This window comes from Oncorhynchus tshawytscha, linkage group LG13 (genome assembly GCF_018296145.1).
Source record: "Oncorhynchus tshawytscha isolate Ot180627B linkage group LG13, Otsh_v2.0, whole genome shotgun sequence".
Lineage (NCBI taxonomy): Eukaryota > Metazoa > Chordata > Actinopteri > Salmoniformes > Salmonidae > Oncorhynchus > Oncorhynchus tshawytscha.
The window spans coordinates 35685721-35703953 of NC_056441.1; the positions used below are offsets into that span (position 1 = coordinate 35685721).

At 42.2% G+C, this 18233-nt stretch overlaps 1 protein-coding gene across 1 annotated transcript; it reads left to right on the forward strand.

Annotated features, from left to right (window-relative positions):
* The first annotated feature begins 852 nt into the window (after positions 1 to 852).
* On the forward strand, positions 853 to 16533 carry LOC112264807 (glycogen synthase kinase-3 beta). The gene is made up of 10 exons (XM_024441662.2): positions 853 to 1277; positions 4849 to 5036; positions 9450 to 9533; positions 9756 to 9866; positions 10078 to 10208; positions 11493 to 11697; positions 12032 to 12127; positions 12253 to 12439; positions 12744 to 12815; positions 13404 to 16533. The coding sequence occupies exons 1-10, from the start codon at positions 1103 to 1105 to the stop codon at positions 13472 to 13474; spliced, it is 1320 nt and encodes a 439-aa protein (XP_024297430.2). The 5' UTR covers positions 853 to 1102; the 3' UTR covers positions 13475 to 16533.
* The last annotated feature ends 1700 nt before the right edge of the window (positions 16534 to 18233 follow it).

Below are 18233 nucleotides of genomic sequence, written 5' to 3' on the forward strand. Positions count from 1 at the left end.
AATCTGAATTCAGAGAACGCGAACCTGTGACTCCCCCACACAGTCGACTATGGCTGCTTCCACTAAGTGAAATCCCCAGTATTTTGAGATTCCCTTTGTTGATTGATTTTCTATACACAAGTAGACATGTCACAGCTGTCCATCAGTCATGTTAAAGTGGGATTACCTGCAATTACAATGTCAAGATCCTTCCTGCCAAGGCAGGTGGAGATATGAACTCAATCTCATGCTCGTCAATCCAAAACTTGGTGTACCAGACCATTCAGAGATCTTGGGCAGTGTGTTGATTTAAAGAACCAATACCTGGGTGACACTATTTGCTTGTCCTTTAGTTGACATCAGGCACTACATTTGAGTCACTTTCCACTTCTGACATCATTGTTGTGAACTGTGTATTTGCCTCTGAAACAGACACCTGGGTTCAAGGCCAGGTCAGGAAACCCCCTGAATTTGCTAAAATGGTGTGAGAAGTGAGAGGGCTCTGCTGTAAGGCCACCAGAGGCATGTGAAGGGTATTGAAATAAATATTAAGGATTTTTTTTAAAATCTGCTATTTGGGATTCTTTACCTCCCCATTGAAACCTTAACTATAGCAGCATTTAAATGTAAAAATGGTTACAGTTAGGGTAGGGACGTCCAAAGGATGCTGGAAAGCAATGACCCTTATTTTATGTGAAATTCTTACTCTTACTCTCCTCTTATCTAAAACATAATGGGATTTGTAGTTTTCATGTCTGTACTCCCTTTCGTGTATACATTATTTTTACTGTCACGGTAGAAATCAAGAAATCCCAGACGGAAGCGCCACCTCTGGTGAAACTCAACACTGTTATTTTAGCAGTGTAGTTCTATGGGTATTTTCAAAGACAAGGGAACAGTCGTGAGCCACAGCCAAATCGAACTTCATTTCCCAGGAGAAAATGCAATTTGTCAGTTTCTACTGTCTACGAGCTCAGACAGGCAGTGCAAGGGAGGACTCATCCGAACGGTGTCAATTCTGTCTGTTTTACAACGATTATTGCATTTGCAGTCAAAAGAGGCAACATTTAAACTCACTTGGTGTGAATCTCTAGCCCCCCGCCCGCTACCCTTGCACAGAGATATGAGCGGCAGCGGGCGGCCCAGAACTAGCTCGTTTGCTGAGCCACAAAGTAATCCCGGAGCCGCTGCAGCATCCACCGGATCAGCCGCTGCGGTGGGGAGCAGCACAGGAAAGACCGGGGTCCAGCAGGCCTCGGGGAGCAGTTCGTCTGGATGCTCAAATTTAAAGCTGGCCAGTAAGTTTATTATGATGTGTTTTCTGAAAAATATTGCCCTGGATGATCGAAAGACACACATTGTAGCTACAGTCCAGTGTCGTAGCGAATGTGGTCAATTTTGCACGATTGCCAGGGCGAACATTGTTGTTGTAACGTTAGTTTTTAAAAAACGAGTTAGCTAGTTAACTGCCTTGATTAACTGTAGTTGTCTGAACGGTTGAGTTGTCAGTTAGCAAACTAGTTACTGTAACTTGCTAACCCACGCCAAAAACTAAGTAATTCGCGTTAGCTAGCTAGCTTGCTAGGTCTAGATTAGTTATACTAAACTAAAATATTAATGTAAAAAAATCAAAGATTTTACTGAGCTGCAATTCATATGATTGAGGAAATCAGTCAATTGACAAATTCAATAGGCCCTAATCTATGGATTTCACATGACTGGGAATATAGATATGCATCTGTTGGTCACAGATACCTTTAAAAAATGGGCCTCAGGATCTTGTCATGGTATTTCTGTGCATTCAAATTGCCATCGATAACATGTAATTGTGTTCGTTGTCCATAGCTTATGCCTGCACATACCATAACCCCACCACCACCACGGGGCACTCTGTTCACAACATTGACATCAGCAAACTGCTTGCCCATACGACGCCATACACGTGGTCTGCGGATGTGGGGCTAGTTGGGCAAACAGTCGAATTCTCTAAATCGAAGTTGTAGGCTGCTTATAGTAGATACATTATCAGCCAACATCTCTGGTGGACATGCCAATTGCACGCTCTCTCAACTTGAGACAACTGTACATTGGCATTTTATTGTCCCCAGCACAAGGTGCACCTGTGTACTGATCGTGCTGTTTAATCAGGATCATGATATGCCACACCTGTCAGGTGAAAGGAGAAATGCTCACTAACAGGGATGTAAACACATGTTGTGCACAACATCAACATTTGAGGATGTGTGTATGAAACATTTCTGGGCTCTTTTATTTCAGCCCATGAAAGATGGAACCAACACTTTACATGTTTCGTTTATATTTTTGTTCCGTGTATATTAGCATGCTAGCTAATTAATGACCTCGCGGTACCATACTGTAACGCTAGCTAAATATAAAGAAAGCATAAGCAACATAAACAACCTTAGCTACGTGTGCTAAGGCATGCCAGCTGACTTGTAAGCAGCAGCTATAGCAGATGGATAACTAGCATCTCAGATGGGTTTTTAGATGGCTATGTGGTAACGTTAACTAGTTTACAAGGAGATTCAATCTAGTTAGCTACAGTAGTAGTGCTTTTTATGTTTTAACAAGCAAACGAATCAGTGATAACTAGCTAGTTCAAACAACAATTCTTTACCTAACGAGCTAGTTACGTGACACTACAAACGACAGTATTAATTGAAATAAATATTGCATAGGCAAGGTAGCCTAATTGTTTGTTCATAGGTAGCCTAATTGTATGTTCATAACGGCTGACAAGTAAGCTAGCCAGAAAACAACTAGCTTTGTGCTTCCCAACACTGATTCATGTTAAGCACACCCTTACCTATTGTTCAAATTAGGTCGATAGTGGATACGTATCTATCCAGTAGCTCAGATAAGTAACCAGCCTAGAAAGAAATCTCTAGTTATACAGTGACTGTTAATAGGTGATACAGAACTTGATAAAAAGTGGTGAAACATGTAACTACTAGCCAGCTGTATAATATATTATGAGCTAGTAATTCTCCAAGAAGTAGGCTAGTAGATATACAGAAGAAAGATGACAAGCTGAAATACTTGCCTACATAGCACATCAACAACTTCCATGCATCCTTTGCACATGTTTTTTTTTTTTGTTAGAGCATGTTTCCACTTTGTGCCTTGTAGTGGACATTGGAATTGGATGGCTTTATCCACCATGATGATCAATGTTTGTCATGCAGAGTACATTTTGTTGGCTGTGGATCTGACTTTTCCCAGACCTTCTTCCCCCTGACTAAAGGTCTCGAAGCTTCAGCGTAGGTGCAGATCACGTTCTGCACGTGTGTCTTTACTGCACAGATTTGTGGTCCCTTGCACATTTCTCACTGTCAATGGTGAATGGTAATTTTTCAAGTTTTACTGGTGATATGTCTGTATGCGTTTAGATCTCCCTGAGTTAGTGTTATTTTCGCAGTAGCCTGCAGTGTTGTTTTGAGTGATGTACAGTGAGCGAATTTAGCCTGTCTTACAGTAACGTTATACTATGCTATTATATTCGGTTCTGTTAGTATTCTACCTATCATTGTGTGATCTTGCAGACATTGATTCAGCTTTAATCCATCTTTTATTAAATGACCTCCATTTGCCAAAGTAGCCTGTTCTCTATGGCGAGAACAGAGACTGTGTGTAAAGTAGAGAATAAACACATGCGCAGAAGCTTTGGGATCTTTAGTCCGGAGGAAACAAGTTCTGGGGCAAGTCTGATCTGCAGCCACATCGTATTATATGTGATGATGAAAGTTGGAGCTCAAACCTAATGGTATAAGTCAATTTTGGTGAAACACTAAGCAAAGATGTGGACAACAGGACATGCTGATGCTTTTGAAATGGTGAAGTGGTGTTCCAAATGATGACCGGTCTCCTTTTTTGTCAAGGTTTTTTCATGCTTCATGTGGGACAAGTCATTAAGATTTCTGTGGTTTGGATTTGACACTAGCAAGAATATAGGCTACTGGTCTAGCCATTGATTGCGTTTGACTAAATGAACCAAAGTTGAATTTTGTCTCAGATCTCTGGTATTTATTGCACAAGTTCACAGGTCCATAAATTCAACCATTTCTTTAAAAACAACTCCCTCTATTTCTGCACATGAGGGTGTGGAATTGATACACCTGGACATGTCATTCTGCAGGACCACACTGTATTATGTCATCACCATGGTGATTGTGCACACACACACATCATTTGTTTGTGGGAGGCTGAGTGATCTGAACAGAGTTAGAGCGGGGTCATTCTCTGTGCAAAGTGCTAAGGTCTCCAGTTCAACCAGCCAACTGGCCCTGTCCTGTCCTCATACAGGGAATGAATCTCACATGAAGTAGGCCTGCCTCAGAACTCTCTGTCCCAGGCCACCAAACACACAGTTGTTTGATGTGGCCTGTAGGTAACCGTTGTTTTGAGTTCAAGTGTATTGGATGAGATCGATGATGGGCCTATTGGAGGATCGCAAGTCTCGTGTTCCTTAGGTCAAATGATGTTCAAAGGAGCACACGTCCTCCAACAAGGCAGGTGGCTACTGTAGTGGTTACACAAACACGAGGTAGTTAATAACACGAGCCCTGTTAACCACTACACCACCCCAGGCCAAAAATGTCAATACACTTGAGCCCTTGTTTACGTAGAAATTAACCATATATTAGCAACAATGTCCTTGGTCATGTTCATTATGTCACACTGTAGCAAAACAGCTTTTCTTAGAGTTCAGATAATAGGCCTACAACCCTGTTTTGGTCTGTTTTCTTCAGTTTTGTACCTACTGAATGAACAAAACCCTCTTAATCTCCTCTATTTCAAATCTGAGAAGAGGACTATTTTTTTGACACGACTTGTTTCCTTGTTTCCCAGGGGACAGTGGGAAGGTGACTACGGTGGTGGCCACATCTGGGCAGGGTCCCGACCGCCCACAGGAGGTGTCCTACACGGACATCAAGGTGATTGGGAATGGCTCTTTCGGTGTGGTGTACCAGGCACGCCTCATCGACAGCCAGGAGATGGTGGCCATAAAGAAGGTGCTGCAGGATAAGAGGTTCAAGGTATGGCGGCCAGTCTCTTGGAGAAATACAGCCTTGTTGTCACCCAGAGTCACATTTGTTTATTTTCAAATCTGTAGCACATAATTTACAATGCATTTGGAAAGTATTCAGACACCTGCATTTCCACATTTTGATATGTTACAGCCTTATTTTTTTTAAAGTAATGTTTTTTTTTCTTCTCTTCCATTTACACACAATACCCCATAATGACAAACAAAAACTGTTTTTAAAAAACATTTATACTTTATACTTTTTATACATTTATACTTATTTACATAAGTATTCAGACCATTTGCTATGAGACTCGAAATTGAGCTCAGGTGCATCCTGTTTCCATTGGTCATGCTTGAGATGTTTCTACAGCTTGATTGGAGTCCACCTGTTATAAATTAAATTGATTGAACATGATTTGGATAGGCACACACCTGTCTATATAAGGTCCCACAGTTGACAATGCATGTCAGAACAAAAAGCCACAAGGTCGAACAAATTGTCCGTGGAGTTCTGAGACAGGATTTTATCAAGCATTGAAGGGCCCCAGGAACACAGCGGCCTCATCATCTCCATCGTTCTGGAAGAAGTTTGGAACCACCAAGAGTCTTCCTAGAGCTGGCCGCCCGGCCAAACTGAGCAATCGGGGGAGAAGGGCCTTGGTCAGAGAGGTGACCAAGAACCCAATGGTCACTCTGACAGAGCTCCAGAGTTCCTCTGTGGAGATGGGAGAACCTTCCAGAAGGACAACCATGTCTACAACACTCCACCAATCAGGCCTTTCATGGTAGAGTGGCCAGACAGAAGCCATTCCTCAGTAAAAGGCACATGATAGCCCGCTTGGAGTTTGCCAAAAGGCACCTAAAGGACTCTCAGACAATGAGAAACAAGATTCTCTGGTCTGATGAAACCAAGATTGAACTCTTTAACCTGTGTGCCAAGCGTCACATCTGGAGGAAACCTGGCACCATCCCAACGGTGAAGCATGGTGGTGGCAGCAGCATCATACTGCTGGGATCTTTTTGAGCGGCAGGGACTGGGAGACGAGTCAGAATTGAGGGAAAGATGAACTGAGCAAAGTACGGAGAGATCCTTGACGAAAACCTGCTCCAGAGTGCTCCGGGTCTGACTGGGGTGAAGGTTCACCTTCCAACAGGACAACAACCCTAAACATACAGCCAAGACAACGCAGGCGTGGCTTCGGGACAAATCTCTGAATGTCCTTGAGTGGCCCAGCCAGAGCCCGGACTTGAACCCCATCGAACATCTCTGGAGACCTGAAAATAGCTGTGCAGCGACACTCTCCATGCAACCTGACAGTGCTTGAGAGGATCTGCAGAGAAGAATGGGAGACACTCCCCAAATACCGGTGTGGAATGTTGTCCCACTCTTCTTCAATGGTTGTGCGAAGTTGTTGGATATTGGCGGGAACTGGAACACGCTGTCGATCCAGATCATCGCGAACATGCGCAATGGCTGACATGTTTGAGTATGCAGGCCATGGAAGAACTCAAATAAAATTGTATTGGTCACATACACATGGTTAGCAGATGTTAATGTGAGTGTAGTGAAATTCTTCTAGTTCCGACTGTGCAGTACCATCTAACATGTAATCTAACAATTCCACAACTACCTAATACGCAATAATGATGCAATGTCTAGTGGGGGGAGTCTCCTCTTTATCAAAGTGGGGTTTGCATATTACCACAGGTGAAACCATGTTTTTGTCTGAATGCAGCTGTATGGACCCTCTGGGAAGAATCAACTTGGTTAAGCTTCTATAGTGTCCGTAGAGTGTTTTTTTTTTAGTCCGAAAATTAGAACCTAACAGTACATATGGATGACCGAGCGGCATAGGCAAGATGCAATAGATTGGTAACCGGGATTTATAGCGTCCAGGAATTGTGTACAGATCCTTGCAACATGGGGACCTGCATTATCATGCTGAAACATGGGCACAATGGGCCTCAGGATCTCGTCACGGTATCTCTGTGCATTCAAATTGTCATAAAATAAAATGCAATTGTGTTGGTTGTCCGTAGCCCATGCCGTAACTCCACCGCCACCATGGGGCACTCTGTTCACAACGATGACATCAGCAAACCACTCGCCCGCACGACGTCATACACGTGGTCTGCCGAATTTTCTAGAACGATGTTGGAGGCAGCTTATGATAGCGAAATGAACATTCAATTCTCTGGCAGCAGCTCTAGTGGACATAAATGCAGTCACCATGCCAATTGCATGCTCCCTCAATTTGCGACTTCTTTGGCATTATGTGGTGACAACTTCATGATCATGCTGTTTAATCCATTTCTTGATATGGCACAGCTGTATGTCTTGGTGAAGGAAAAATGCTCACTAACAGGGATAAACAAATTTGTGCACAACATTTTAGAGATTTTTTTTTTGTGTGTGTGTGTATGGAACATTTCTAGGATATTTTATTTCACCTCCTGAAACATTGGCCCGACACTTTTTACATGTTTATTTTTGGTCAGTGTGTATGTGTATATATCAAAAGTTTGGACACACCTACTCATTCAAGTGTTTTTCTTTATTTGTACTATTTTCTACATTGTAGAATAGTGAAGACATCAAAACTATGAAATAACACACAGAGTCATGTAGTAACCAAAAGTGTTAAACAAATCCAAATATATGTTTGATTCTTCAAAGTAGCCACCTTTTGCCTTGACAGCTTTGCACACACTTGGCATTCTCTCAACCGGCTTCATGAGGTAGTCACCTGAAATGCATTTCAATAAACAGATGTGTCTTGTTAAAAGTTCATTTGTGGAATTTCTTTCCTTAATGCGTTTGAGCCAATCAGTTGTGCTGTGACAAGGTAGAGGTGGTATACAGAAGATAGCCCTATTATGGCAAGAACAGCTCAAATAAGCAAAGAGAAACGACAGTATCATTACCTTAAGACATGAAGGTCAGTCAATGTGGAAAATTTCAAGATTTAAAAAAAAGTTTCTTCAAGTGCCGTCGCAAAAACCATCATGATGAAACTGGAAAGACCCAGAGTTACCTCTGCTGCAGAGGATAAGTTCATTAGAGTTACCAGCCTCAGAAATTGCAGCCCAAATAAATGCTGCAGAGTTCAAGTAACAGACACATCTCGACGTCAACTGTTCAGAGGAGACTGCGTGAATCAGGCCTTCATGGTCGAATTTCTGCAAATGAACAACTTCTAAAGGACACCAATAAGAAGAGACTTGCTTGTGCCAAGAAACACGAGGAATGGACATTAGTTAGACAGGTGGAAACCTATCCTTTTGGTCTGATGACTCCAAATTTGAGTAGGTGAACGGATGATCTCCGCATGTATGGTTCCCACCGTGAAGCACGGAGGAGGTGTGATGGTGTGGGGGTGCTTTGCTGGTGACACTGTCAGTGATTTATTTAGAATTCAAGGCACACTTAACCAGCATGACTATCACAGTATTCTGCAGCGATACGCCATCCCATCTGGTTTGCCCTTAGTCCCACTATAATTTGTTTTTCAACAGGACAATGACCCAAAACACACCTCCAGGCGGTGGAAGGGCTATTTGACCAAGGAGAGTGATGGAGGGCTGCATCAGATGACCTGGCCTCCACAATCACCCAACCTCAACCCAATTGAGATGGTTTGGGATGAGTTGGACCGCAGAGTAAAGGAAAAGCAGTCAACAAGTGCTCAGTGTATGTGGGAACTCCTTCAAGACGGTTAGAAAAGTGTTCCGTGTGAAGCTGGTTGAGAGAATGCCAAAAGTGTGCAAAGCAGTCAAGGCAAAGGGTGGCTACCTTTGAAGAATATCAAATATATTTTGATTTGTTTAACACTTTTTTTTGGGGGGGGGGTTATTACATGATTCCATATGTGTTATTTCATAGTTTTGATGTCTTTGCCATTATTCTACAATGTGGAAAATTAGTACAAAAATAAAGAAAAACCCTTGAATGAGAAGGTGTCCTAACTTTTGACTGGTACTCTATATAAATCTGGTTTTTAACAGACCATAACTCGAGTCTGCTTTGGGGGGTATTGCCATAGAAAATGTAGTATCGTGATACTGTATCATGGCAACACTAAATTGTCTTATCCTTTATGTCATGAGATGAGGAATATCCATTTTTGGATTGGTCTCGTAAATTCCTATAATGTTATGAGTAGGCTACTTTGTTTTTCTGACTACAGGACACACCTTTTTGTCATTTTAGAAGAAACATTTCCATATGACTTTGTGGGAGGAAATTTGTATTTGTAGCCTACGTTTTTCTGTGACCGAAATGGACACTTTGCCTTCACCTTACTGAACAAACACATATCCCACGCATTGTAAAGATCAATTCACTTACAGGGCAATTAGAAACCCTTTTCCACTGTTCAATTCCAGAACTGTGCTTTTGTTTAATACCCTTCCTATGCAGAACCGAGAGCTACAGATCATGCGAAAGTTGGACCACTGCAATATCGTGAGGCTGCGCTTCTTCTTCTACTCTAGTGGAGAAAAGGTAGGTTGCCATCCATTGTTTTTGGCACACCTTAATGCAGAAATGAGAATGCTGAGGACCTGAGCGGTCTGTTTCCTCTTCATACGAGTCATTCTTCCCACTACAAAGTTGGGATTTTCAAAACGCATGAATAACTTGAGTACATATCGAGTTATGACTGGTGCAGTCATTTGGCGTATAATGATTGTCTGCCCCCCCCCCCTCCCCTCCTCCCCTATACAGAAGGATGAGGTGTATCTCAACCTGGTGCTGGACTTTGTCCCGGAGACCGTGTACAGGGTGGCCCGGCATTTCAACAAGGCCAAAAGCATCATTCCTATCATTTACGTCAAGGTAAACTCCCTCCCTTTCTCTTTCATTGTCCAACTTTCGCTTGCCTCAACGTCTTTTCATTAGACTTTGATTGTCTAGTATAAGTCATTCAACTATGAACTATACTTTTTTTACTCTCCCAAACAGGCTTGGCATTGACACAAAATAACCCACCTTATTGATTTGTTTATGGTTCTAATTGGTCTACGTTGGCCATTTTGTGTCTCCTTAGGTGTACATGTACCAGCTTTTTCGCAGCCTGGCCTATATCCATTCCCAGGGTGTCTGCCATCGAGACATCAAACCCCAGAACCTGCTGGTGGACCCTGAAACTGCCATCCTAAAGCTCTGTGACTTTGGGAGGTAAGCTGGTCAGGTATTTCCCATTTCCCTCCACATAGACGGTGTTTTATATATTATTGAACCGAAATGACTGACTGGTACCGAAATATTGAAGTAAACCTGGGTCATATGTGTCCTGACTGAATGTGTTGAATTAATGGGCTCAAACAGACACAATGTGAAATGATCCACTGAACACTGATCCAGTTGTATCCTTAGTTACAATCTCCTACTCACACCCTTTTCATTGTGTATTTTGCACATATTACATCCATTGATGTTACCGTGCAGACACAGGGCTGCTTTTCTATAGAAAGTATACTGTGACCGTCATAATTGTAAATCAATAAGTATAAATCTCACTTAAGATATTTACTTCAGCATTGAAAAAAGAATTTACACTGAGACGCGTGAGCTCCACCCCTCATTCATCGGGTTTATTAAGCACTGTATAACACAGTTTCCACCAAATGTCAATGGGTCAGGTGGTTGGGTATAATCCTATACCACATGGTTAGACCTGCAGGGCTCAGTATTAGCCTCTACTGCTGAGCATCTACTGCTTATCTTACCAGCGACAACTGTTGCAGTGGGTAGAGATGAAAGTATTGTAACGCGGCTGTATTAGAATAACCTAGACTCTGCTTAGAAGACTGCATTAGCTTAAGCTAGATTTAGGACTAGAATCTGTAACAGAGTGGATTGCGTTTTGTAGACCTTACCCTTTGCCAAAGCTTCCTTAAAAAATGTTGGGGCTTTAGGACAAATTGAGTTATTGCACAAGCGCACTTCACAGAGTAGGTGTTCCCTTATGCAAATATGCTAATAAATGCTAGAACGCACCAATAGGATCTCACTAGCTCGTGCTTGGCTCTGCCTATCTCCTTGCTTGTTCTTCCCACTATGATTAATTTTACTCCCATTGGAAACGACAAGCTCTGTTCTATCTTGGGTTAGTTATAAAAAGTATTTGGTATTACCCTAACCTAGACTTAGCTTAGGAGACTGTATTAGCCTCCTAACCTAGACTTAGCTTAGGAGACTGTATTAGCCTCCTAACCTAGACTTAGCTTAGGAGACTGTATTAGCCTCCTAACCTAGACTTAGCTTAGGAGACTGTATTAGCCTCCTAACCTAGACTTAGCTTAGGAGACTGTATTAGCCTCCTAACCTAGACTTAGCTTAGGAGACTGTATTAGCCTCCTAACCTAGACTTAGCTTAGGAGACTATATTAGCCTAACCTAGATTTAGCTTCGAAGACTATTAGTCTAACCTTCAACCTCTACGGTTTACCCTACCTTCAGCGCGAAGCAGCTGATTCGCGGGGAGCCCAATGTGTCGTACATCTGCTCGCGGTACTACCGTGCCCCAGAGCTCATCTTCGGCGCCACCGACTACACGGCCAACATCGACATCTGGTCGGCGGGCTGCGTGCTGGCCGAACTGCTACTGGGACAGCCCATCTTCCCCGGGGACAGCGGAGTGGACCAGCTAGTGGAGATCATCAAGGTGAGTAAATAGGAGGAATGTGTGTTTGTATGTGGTTTACACTACAGGGACAAAATACCCGCCATTCTGATTGCATACCAACATTAGGAGGACATTTGACTAATGAGAATGTTTTGTGTGAGTGGTGGGGGAAAGCAAGGGGAGTAATAATCAGTGATATATAATTAAACAATAAGGCGCGCGTTGCATCGTTCCTAAGAACAGCCCCACGGCCGTCAGCCAATCAGCATTCAGGGGTCGAACCACCCAGTTTATAATAATCAGTAACGTGGGGAGATTCAAAATGACAACCATTGTACGCTACTAACTGTGTACTTGTATGTCTGCTACTCAGGTTTTGGGAACTCCGACACGGGAACAGATCCGAGAAATGAACCCCAACTACACAGAGTTCAAATTCCCCCAAATCAAAGCACATCCCTGGACAAAGGTAAATGGTTCTAAAAAAAAAAAATAGTTATGTCAACCTGGTTATGTTTTTGTCTTTCAAGTAATGTCTTTATTTTTTTCTGATACTGTTTCATGTTGTGTGTGTACTTGTACCTCCTCTCGCAGGTGTTTAAGCCTCGCTCCCCTCCGGAGGCCGTCGCCCTGTGCTCGCGCCTGCTGGAGTACACCCCGGTCACGCGCTTTTCACCCCTGGAGGCCTGCGCTCACGCCTTCTTCGACGAGCTGCGCCAGCCCAACGCCCGGCTGCCTAGCGGCCGACAGCTGCCCCTGCTCTTCAACTTCAGCACCACTGGTCTGTACACCATGTTGACCCCCTGACCTTTTTGTAACCCAAAAGTGGTTGATTCAATTAAAATTCAGGGAATCAATTGAAACTCCCATTCAAGAATTGAGATGGACCTGACCCATGCATATATTCTGCATGTCCTTATAGGGTATCTACAATAGAAAGTTTTGAAATATATTTGTCTGTTTTCTATGTGTAACGTTGTATAGCTATGTGTTGGGGTGTTTAAAATTGCCACAGTCTTGTACCAGTTCTTTCTTATAAATCTAATGCTTTTTCCTATCTTTCTTTTTCTCTCCTATCCTTCCAGAGCTGTCAATCCAGCCACAACTGAACTCCACCCTAATTCCTCCTCATGCCCGCGCACAGTCCAGTTCATCTGGTACGACCCCCCCCCAATCCCAAACATAGTAATTGGCTACCCATGTCACTTCAGTGCCACACAGTGCATAGAGTAGCTGTCAATCATTCATTCCCGTATCTGCAGCTAGCGTCATGGAGTAGTAATTGGCTTGCAGACATAGGTTCGGTGGAGTTCTAGGCTAAATCCACATGAAATGAGGGAAATGGATAGTAAGATGACTGCTCTTACAAATGACAAAAAATAATGTCTCTTCCATTATCGCTTCAAATATTCTTTGTCCATGTTTCTGGTCATTGTAATCCTTTCTGTATAAGACAGCAGCCAAACAAAGGGGCACTAGCCTGAGAACCACACATCTGTCTCCTTTTATGTTTTAGTAACCACACCTTTGTGCATTGTAAATGTTTGTAGTCTTAAGGAGGTCCTCTATCTGGAAAATGTTTTCTGATCCGTTTTAGTTGAGGTCTTACTACAATTTGGCTGCGTAATGGCATATGTTTACAGTTTATACTTGACTAGAAAAATCAATCTGTTATACCCGTTCAAAATATCTAACACTGTCTTCTTCTCTACCACTTCTGTTCCTCTCTATCTTCTATCCCTCAGTAGATGGCTCTGGGTTAGATGGCTCCTCTCAGCACAGCTCAGTACCCGGATCACTCAACAACAGCACCTGAAACATCCCTGCAAACCCTCTGTCTGCCAGCCCCCCCTCCCCCCCGCACACACACACTATATTGCTTCTTTCTACTTCGCTACTTGTTATTTCTCCCCATTGGTTACAAACATACCTTTTTGTACTGTATATACATTGAACAAACCATTTATAGCATTAGAGGGTATCATTAGCTGACAAGGTAGTTTTGTTACATTCAATTGAAACTAGATCAGCACTACAGGCAGAGTTCGACACTCTCTCACACACACACACACACACTTTCTCATGTATTGATGACACCTTAAGTATTATTCCACTCCCTGGCTGCATCTCCTTTGGCCCAGCTCCCTATTTCTCTCTGCCTGTTTATAACACTCATGTTCCTGCTGTTGAGGGTGGCATTCGAAGGTTCAGTAGGTGGGGCAGGTCCTCTCTATAATATATTTTTTTTTAAATCAAGTTTTTTTTTTTTTTTGTCTTTTTATTCTAATGTGTATTTATTTAACTGAAGACTTCATGAAGCCTTCTGCCACAGCCACACACATTCTACAGGAGTTTGTCTCTACAAGCTAGTTGAGGTGTTTCCCTGTTACAGTCATTTGTAGACAAATGGGATAAAATGGTTCTGGTTGCCAGATGGAGGGAGGAAGATGCTGTGTTTGTTTTAATACATTTTATAAAATTATATTTAAAAATATGAAATGACAGCTGCTTATTTTTTTCATTTATTTATTTTTTTTGCTTCGAAGGCACTGTGAATTTTTACATGGAAAGGGGAGGGTTCAAGTTTATAATTGGTAGCCATACTTGCTAGCAAATTTCCAGTGTGTGTGTGAGGATCTGAAGGAAAGGGTTTGACAGATGGTGAGGCTGGTGGTGTTCGTGTGGAGACTGAGACATCCATGATTCACATCTGTGTAGCAGCATCTCTCAGACAGTCCCAAACTGAGCCTCCCTTTACTGTCCATGGGAAGACAACCATCTATAGGACCTTCATTCCTGTATTTAAGACTGCTGTGGTAGTGAAATGTCACCTTCCTATTGGCTTCAATATATGGCATACCATAAAAAATATTGTATGGTGAGGTTACATGTTTGATTTCAAAATCTGGTTCTGGCTAATTTGGCACTCATGCATTCATAGCATGAACTCTCCAGAACTCCTGATTTTTAATTTTTTTTGAAAGTATATACACGCCGTGCTTGACGGCGTGTATATAAAAAAGTGGACTTTCACAGCAGACTTGTAAGAATCTTTGTCAGTGTTGCACCCATCTAGAATGTAGAGGACCAAGGGATTATCAACTATGGGTTCAGCCATGTGGACATACATGTATCCTCCATGGAGTAGCTGACTCCAGTTTGGACATTTGAAACAGACCATGATTCCTGTTCCGTTCTGTTAATTCTCAAATGGAGTCGAGGTCGTGTGTGTGTGTGAAGACGCGTACTCTGTTACTGGTGTAGTGTGGCCGATAGCGAGTTCATAGTAGCCCTACAGTCTTGTGCTTGTGGGAGTGAATGAGAATGAGTGAGAAATTGAAGCGGGTGAGGGAATGGCAGAGGTTTTTTTTGTGTGTGTGATGATAATGTGTTGTTGTTCCATGTGAATAATCGTACTCCGAATCCAATCTGCACCGTTTTGAAAAGCCAGTGTTGTAGATTTAGATCAGTTCTCAGTACTGACCACTTGAAAGCTTTCTAGTACAAGCGTGTTATGATTTATGATATTGTACCACCTCTACCACCCACTTGTAGAAACAACCGTCATATGTGCTGACGTTGATTTAAAGAATACATTTTTCCTCTTATCTCTCTGAAGCCATCTTCTTCCTGCGTGAAATGGAGCATATTGGTTTGGATTCCTTTTCTTCTTCTTTTCTTCTCCCGCCCTGTAAATATCACCAACTTTTAATTTCCCCTCATTATTTTATTACAGTGTTTTATTTTTCCGTTACCTGTTGAACTCGTCACGGACCACTTTCTGTTCCATTCAAAAGTCTGTAAATACAATCAGTTTCAATGGCCTGATTTCAAGATGTAAATACCCCCCCCACACAAAAAAGAGCACATTTTCCCTCCCTGTTTGTTGATGTCTCTCTCTCCGTCTCTCTCTGGTCGCGCGCCTCCGTGTGATTGTACTGTATCTCTCGGCTTTATTTATTACCTCACTTGGTGTTCTCGTGTAGGGAGAGGTAGAGGCACCAACTGTTTTGTGGGCATTATGTAGAGTGTTCCAGAATACATGTACTGTACTTGGAACCCACGACATTGGTATGTTTGGAAAGTTGGACTGAAAAGTTTGGTTGGATATATCCAGATTTGATCAGACTATATCTGTGGTACGATTCCAACTAATATATTTCCCTGTTTTTTTATTTTTATACCTTAAGTCACCTACGTACTGACCTTTTGACAGGGAAATGTGATTGTGGGCTATGAGTTTACCAGACAACCATTTGGCCAATGCACGGCCCCTGTACAATTCATTACAATGGGCGCCCAATGTAAGAGATTTAAATTGTGTGAAAGTGTCATGTTGTACTGCAGAGAAGCCATAATAAATGTTTTTAAAAAATACCTGCTGGATGTGAAGGGTAAACCTGAGGGCCTTCATGGCGACACGGGGTCAGATGGTGCAGCCAGCCTCCCTCCCCTGACAATGCCTACGTCCATCACGGACAATTCCGACCTGCTGCTTTCAAAATGTCAGCCACAGAGAAAATGCAGCGACTTCAGTACGAACCAGTTATCAACCCCCACCCTCCCTCCCTCCTGTGTGTTGATGTACATGCCTGTTTGCTGGTTTCATAACTAAATCTCAGCAGGATCAGGCTACTAGCTAATTATACTAGAAGTACCCTGTTCTGTGTATAGCAAACCAAGTGAGGTCACTTTTTAATGTTCTGTGAGTAAAATTGTTATCAGTAATTTTTCATTCCAATCCTGTTTCTATTGTATCTTCCTGGTCAGGAGACCTGGTCTGCTTTTGGGACAGAGGGAAGGAGGGAGAGAACCCAACTGTCTGTTTTTGTCTGTATGAAATGAGCTCATTTAATAAAGTGATAACTCCTATGAGCCCTTGTTGTTATTGTGTCAGACTGAGTAACATGTTTGAAACATCACTTTCACATGTCACCTTTTGGTCATTTTTGATAAAAGAACAAACATATCCTACAAAGCCAGAAGTATTGATAAAAGACAGCAGCTCCAATGGCAGTGTATTTCTGCATATGTACCATTTCATTATCAGTTAGTGGTTTTTGGTCAACAACTACACATGTGCAGAGGTCCAACAATCGAACAGTGTTTATTAGGAATCGTGCTATGCAGCCACTTGGACCAACTCTTGCTGCAACCTCTACGAAGGTGTGGACATAAATGTAAATCCAGGACACTCAAATTAGCATGATCTGATGTCAGGGCTTTCTCTGGATCCAAATGGGCTTAGGTGGTGGCCGTGGCCAATGGTGCATTTTGCCGACCAATTTCTTTTGAGGTCCTCCTTTTGGACGCAGTGATAGTTCTGCGGTTTTAAAGCACATTTTCTGCAATTCTACACATCTTGCCATGGGGCTGAGAGAATTTGCAGTTTGCAAAGCAAATGTCCTGCAATTCTACATTTCATGACAGGGGCTGATAGAATTAGCTGTTTTAAAGCTAGTTTATTGCAATGCTATCGGAGTGTCTCAAACATAACGAAATCCATTGGGGTCCCATGCCATGACAAAATGACTTATAAATGCATAATTTTGGGAATTTTGTTTATTTTCCCTGACTGTTTAGCTTTTATTTGAATGATTGTTAGTTCTCAGATCTTATTAAAAATATATTTATCTTTTCTACATACTTTTTCTGGTTATAGTTTTAAGTTTACACTGAAAACATTTAACATCCCAAATGTTTTTTTCCCCCAAATAAAATGTATACAGGGCGGTGAAAAGGTATTATCCCCCTTTCAAATGTTCTCTACTTATACATACTTTTCATACTGAATGTTATCAAATCAAAAGTTAATATTGGATAAAGGTAACCTGAGTGAACAAATAACACAACAATGACATACTTATTTAATTGATTTAATAAACAAAGTTATGCAACACCCAATGCCACTGTGTGAAAAAGTAATTGCCCCTTTACACTCAATAACTGGTCGTGCCACCTTTAGTTGCAATGACTCCAACCAAACGTTTTGTGTAGTTGTTGATCAGTCTGTCACGTCTCTTCCATGCAGAACTGCTTCAACTCAGCGACATTTGTGGGTTTTCAAGCATTAACTGCTCATTTCAAGTCCTGCCACAACCTCTCAAGTGGAATTAGGACTAGGCAATTCCAAAACTTCAAATGTGTTGCTTTTTAGCCGTTTCCATGTAGACTTGATTGTGTGTTTTGGATCATTGTCTTGCTGCATGTAACCAGCTGCACTTTAGCTTCAGCTCACAGACTGTTGGCCTGACATTCTCTTATTAGATTCTCTGATACAGAGCAGAATTCATGCTTCCTTCTATTAAGTCGTCTAGGTCCTGAGGAAGCCAACCATCACACTACCACCACCATGCTTGACCGTTGTTACTGTGGAATGCACTGTTTGGTTTTCGCCAGACATAATGGGACCCATGTCATCCAGAAAGTTATACTTCTGACTCATCGGTCCTATTATTTATGGCTAACATTAGATAGGTGGCTAACATTAGATAGGTGGCTAACATTAGATAGGTGGCTAACATTAGCTAGGTGGCTAACATTAGCCAGGCTAGGTGTTAGGGGTTAAGGTAGGG

Coding starts and splice junctions, on each gene's coding strand:
- LOC112264807 (XM_024441662.2), top strand. CDS start 1,103: ATGAGCGGCAGCGGGCGGCCCAGAACTAGCTCGTTTGCTGAGCCACAA. Junction 12,440..12,743: donor CTTCAACTTCAGCACCACTG/GTCTGTACACCA, acceptor CTATCCTTCCAG/AGCTGTCAATCCAGCCACAA. Junction 12,816..13,403: donor CGCACAGTCCAGTTCATCTG/GTACGACCCCCC, acceptor TCTATCCCTCAG/TAGATGGCTCTGGGTTAGAT.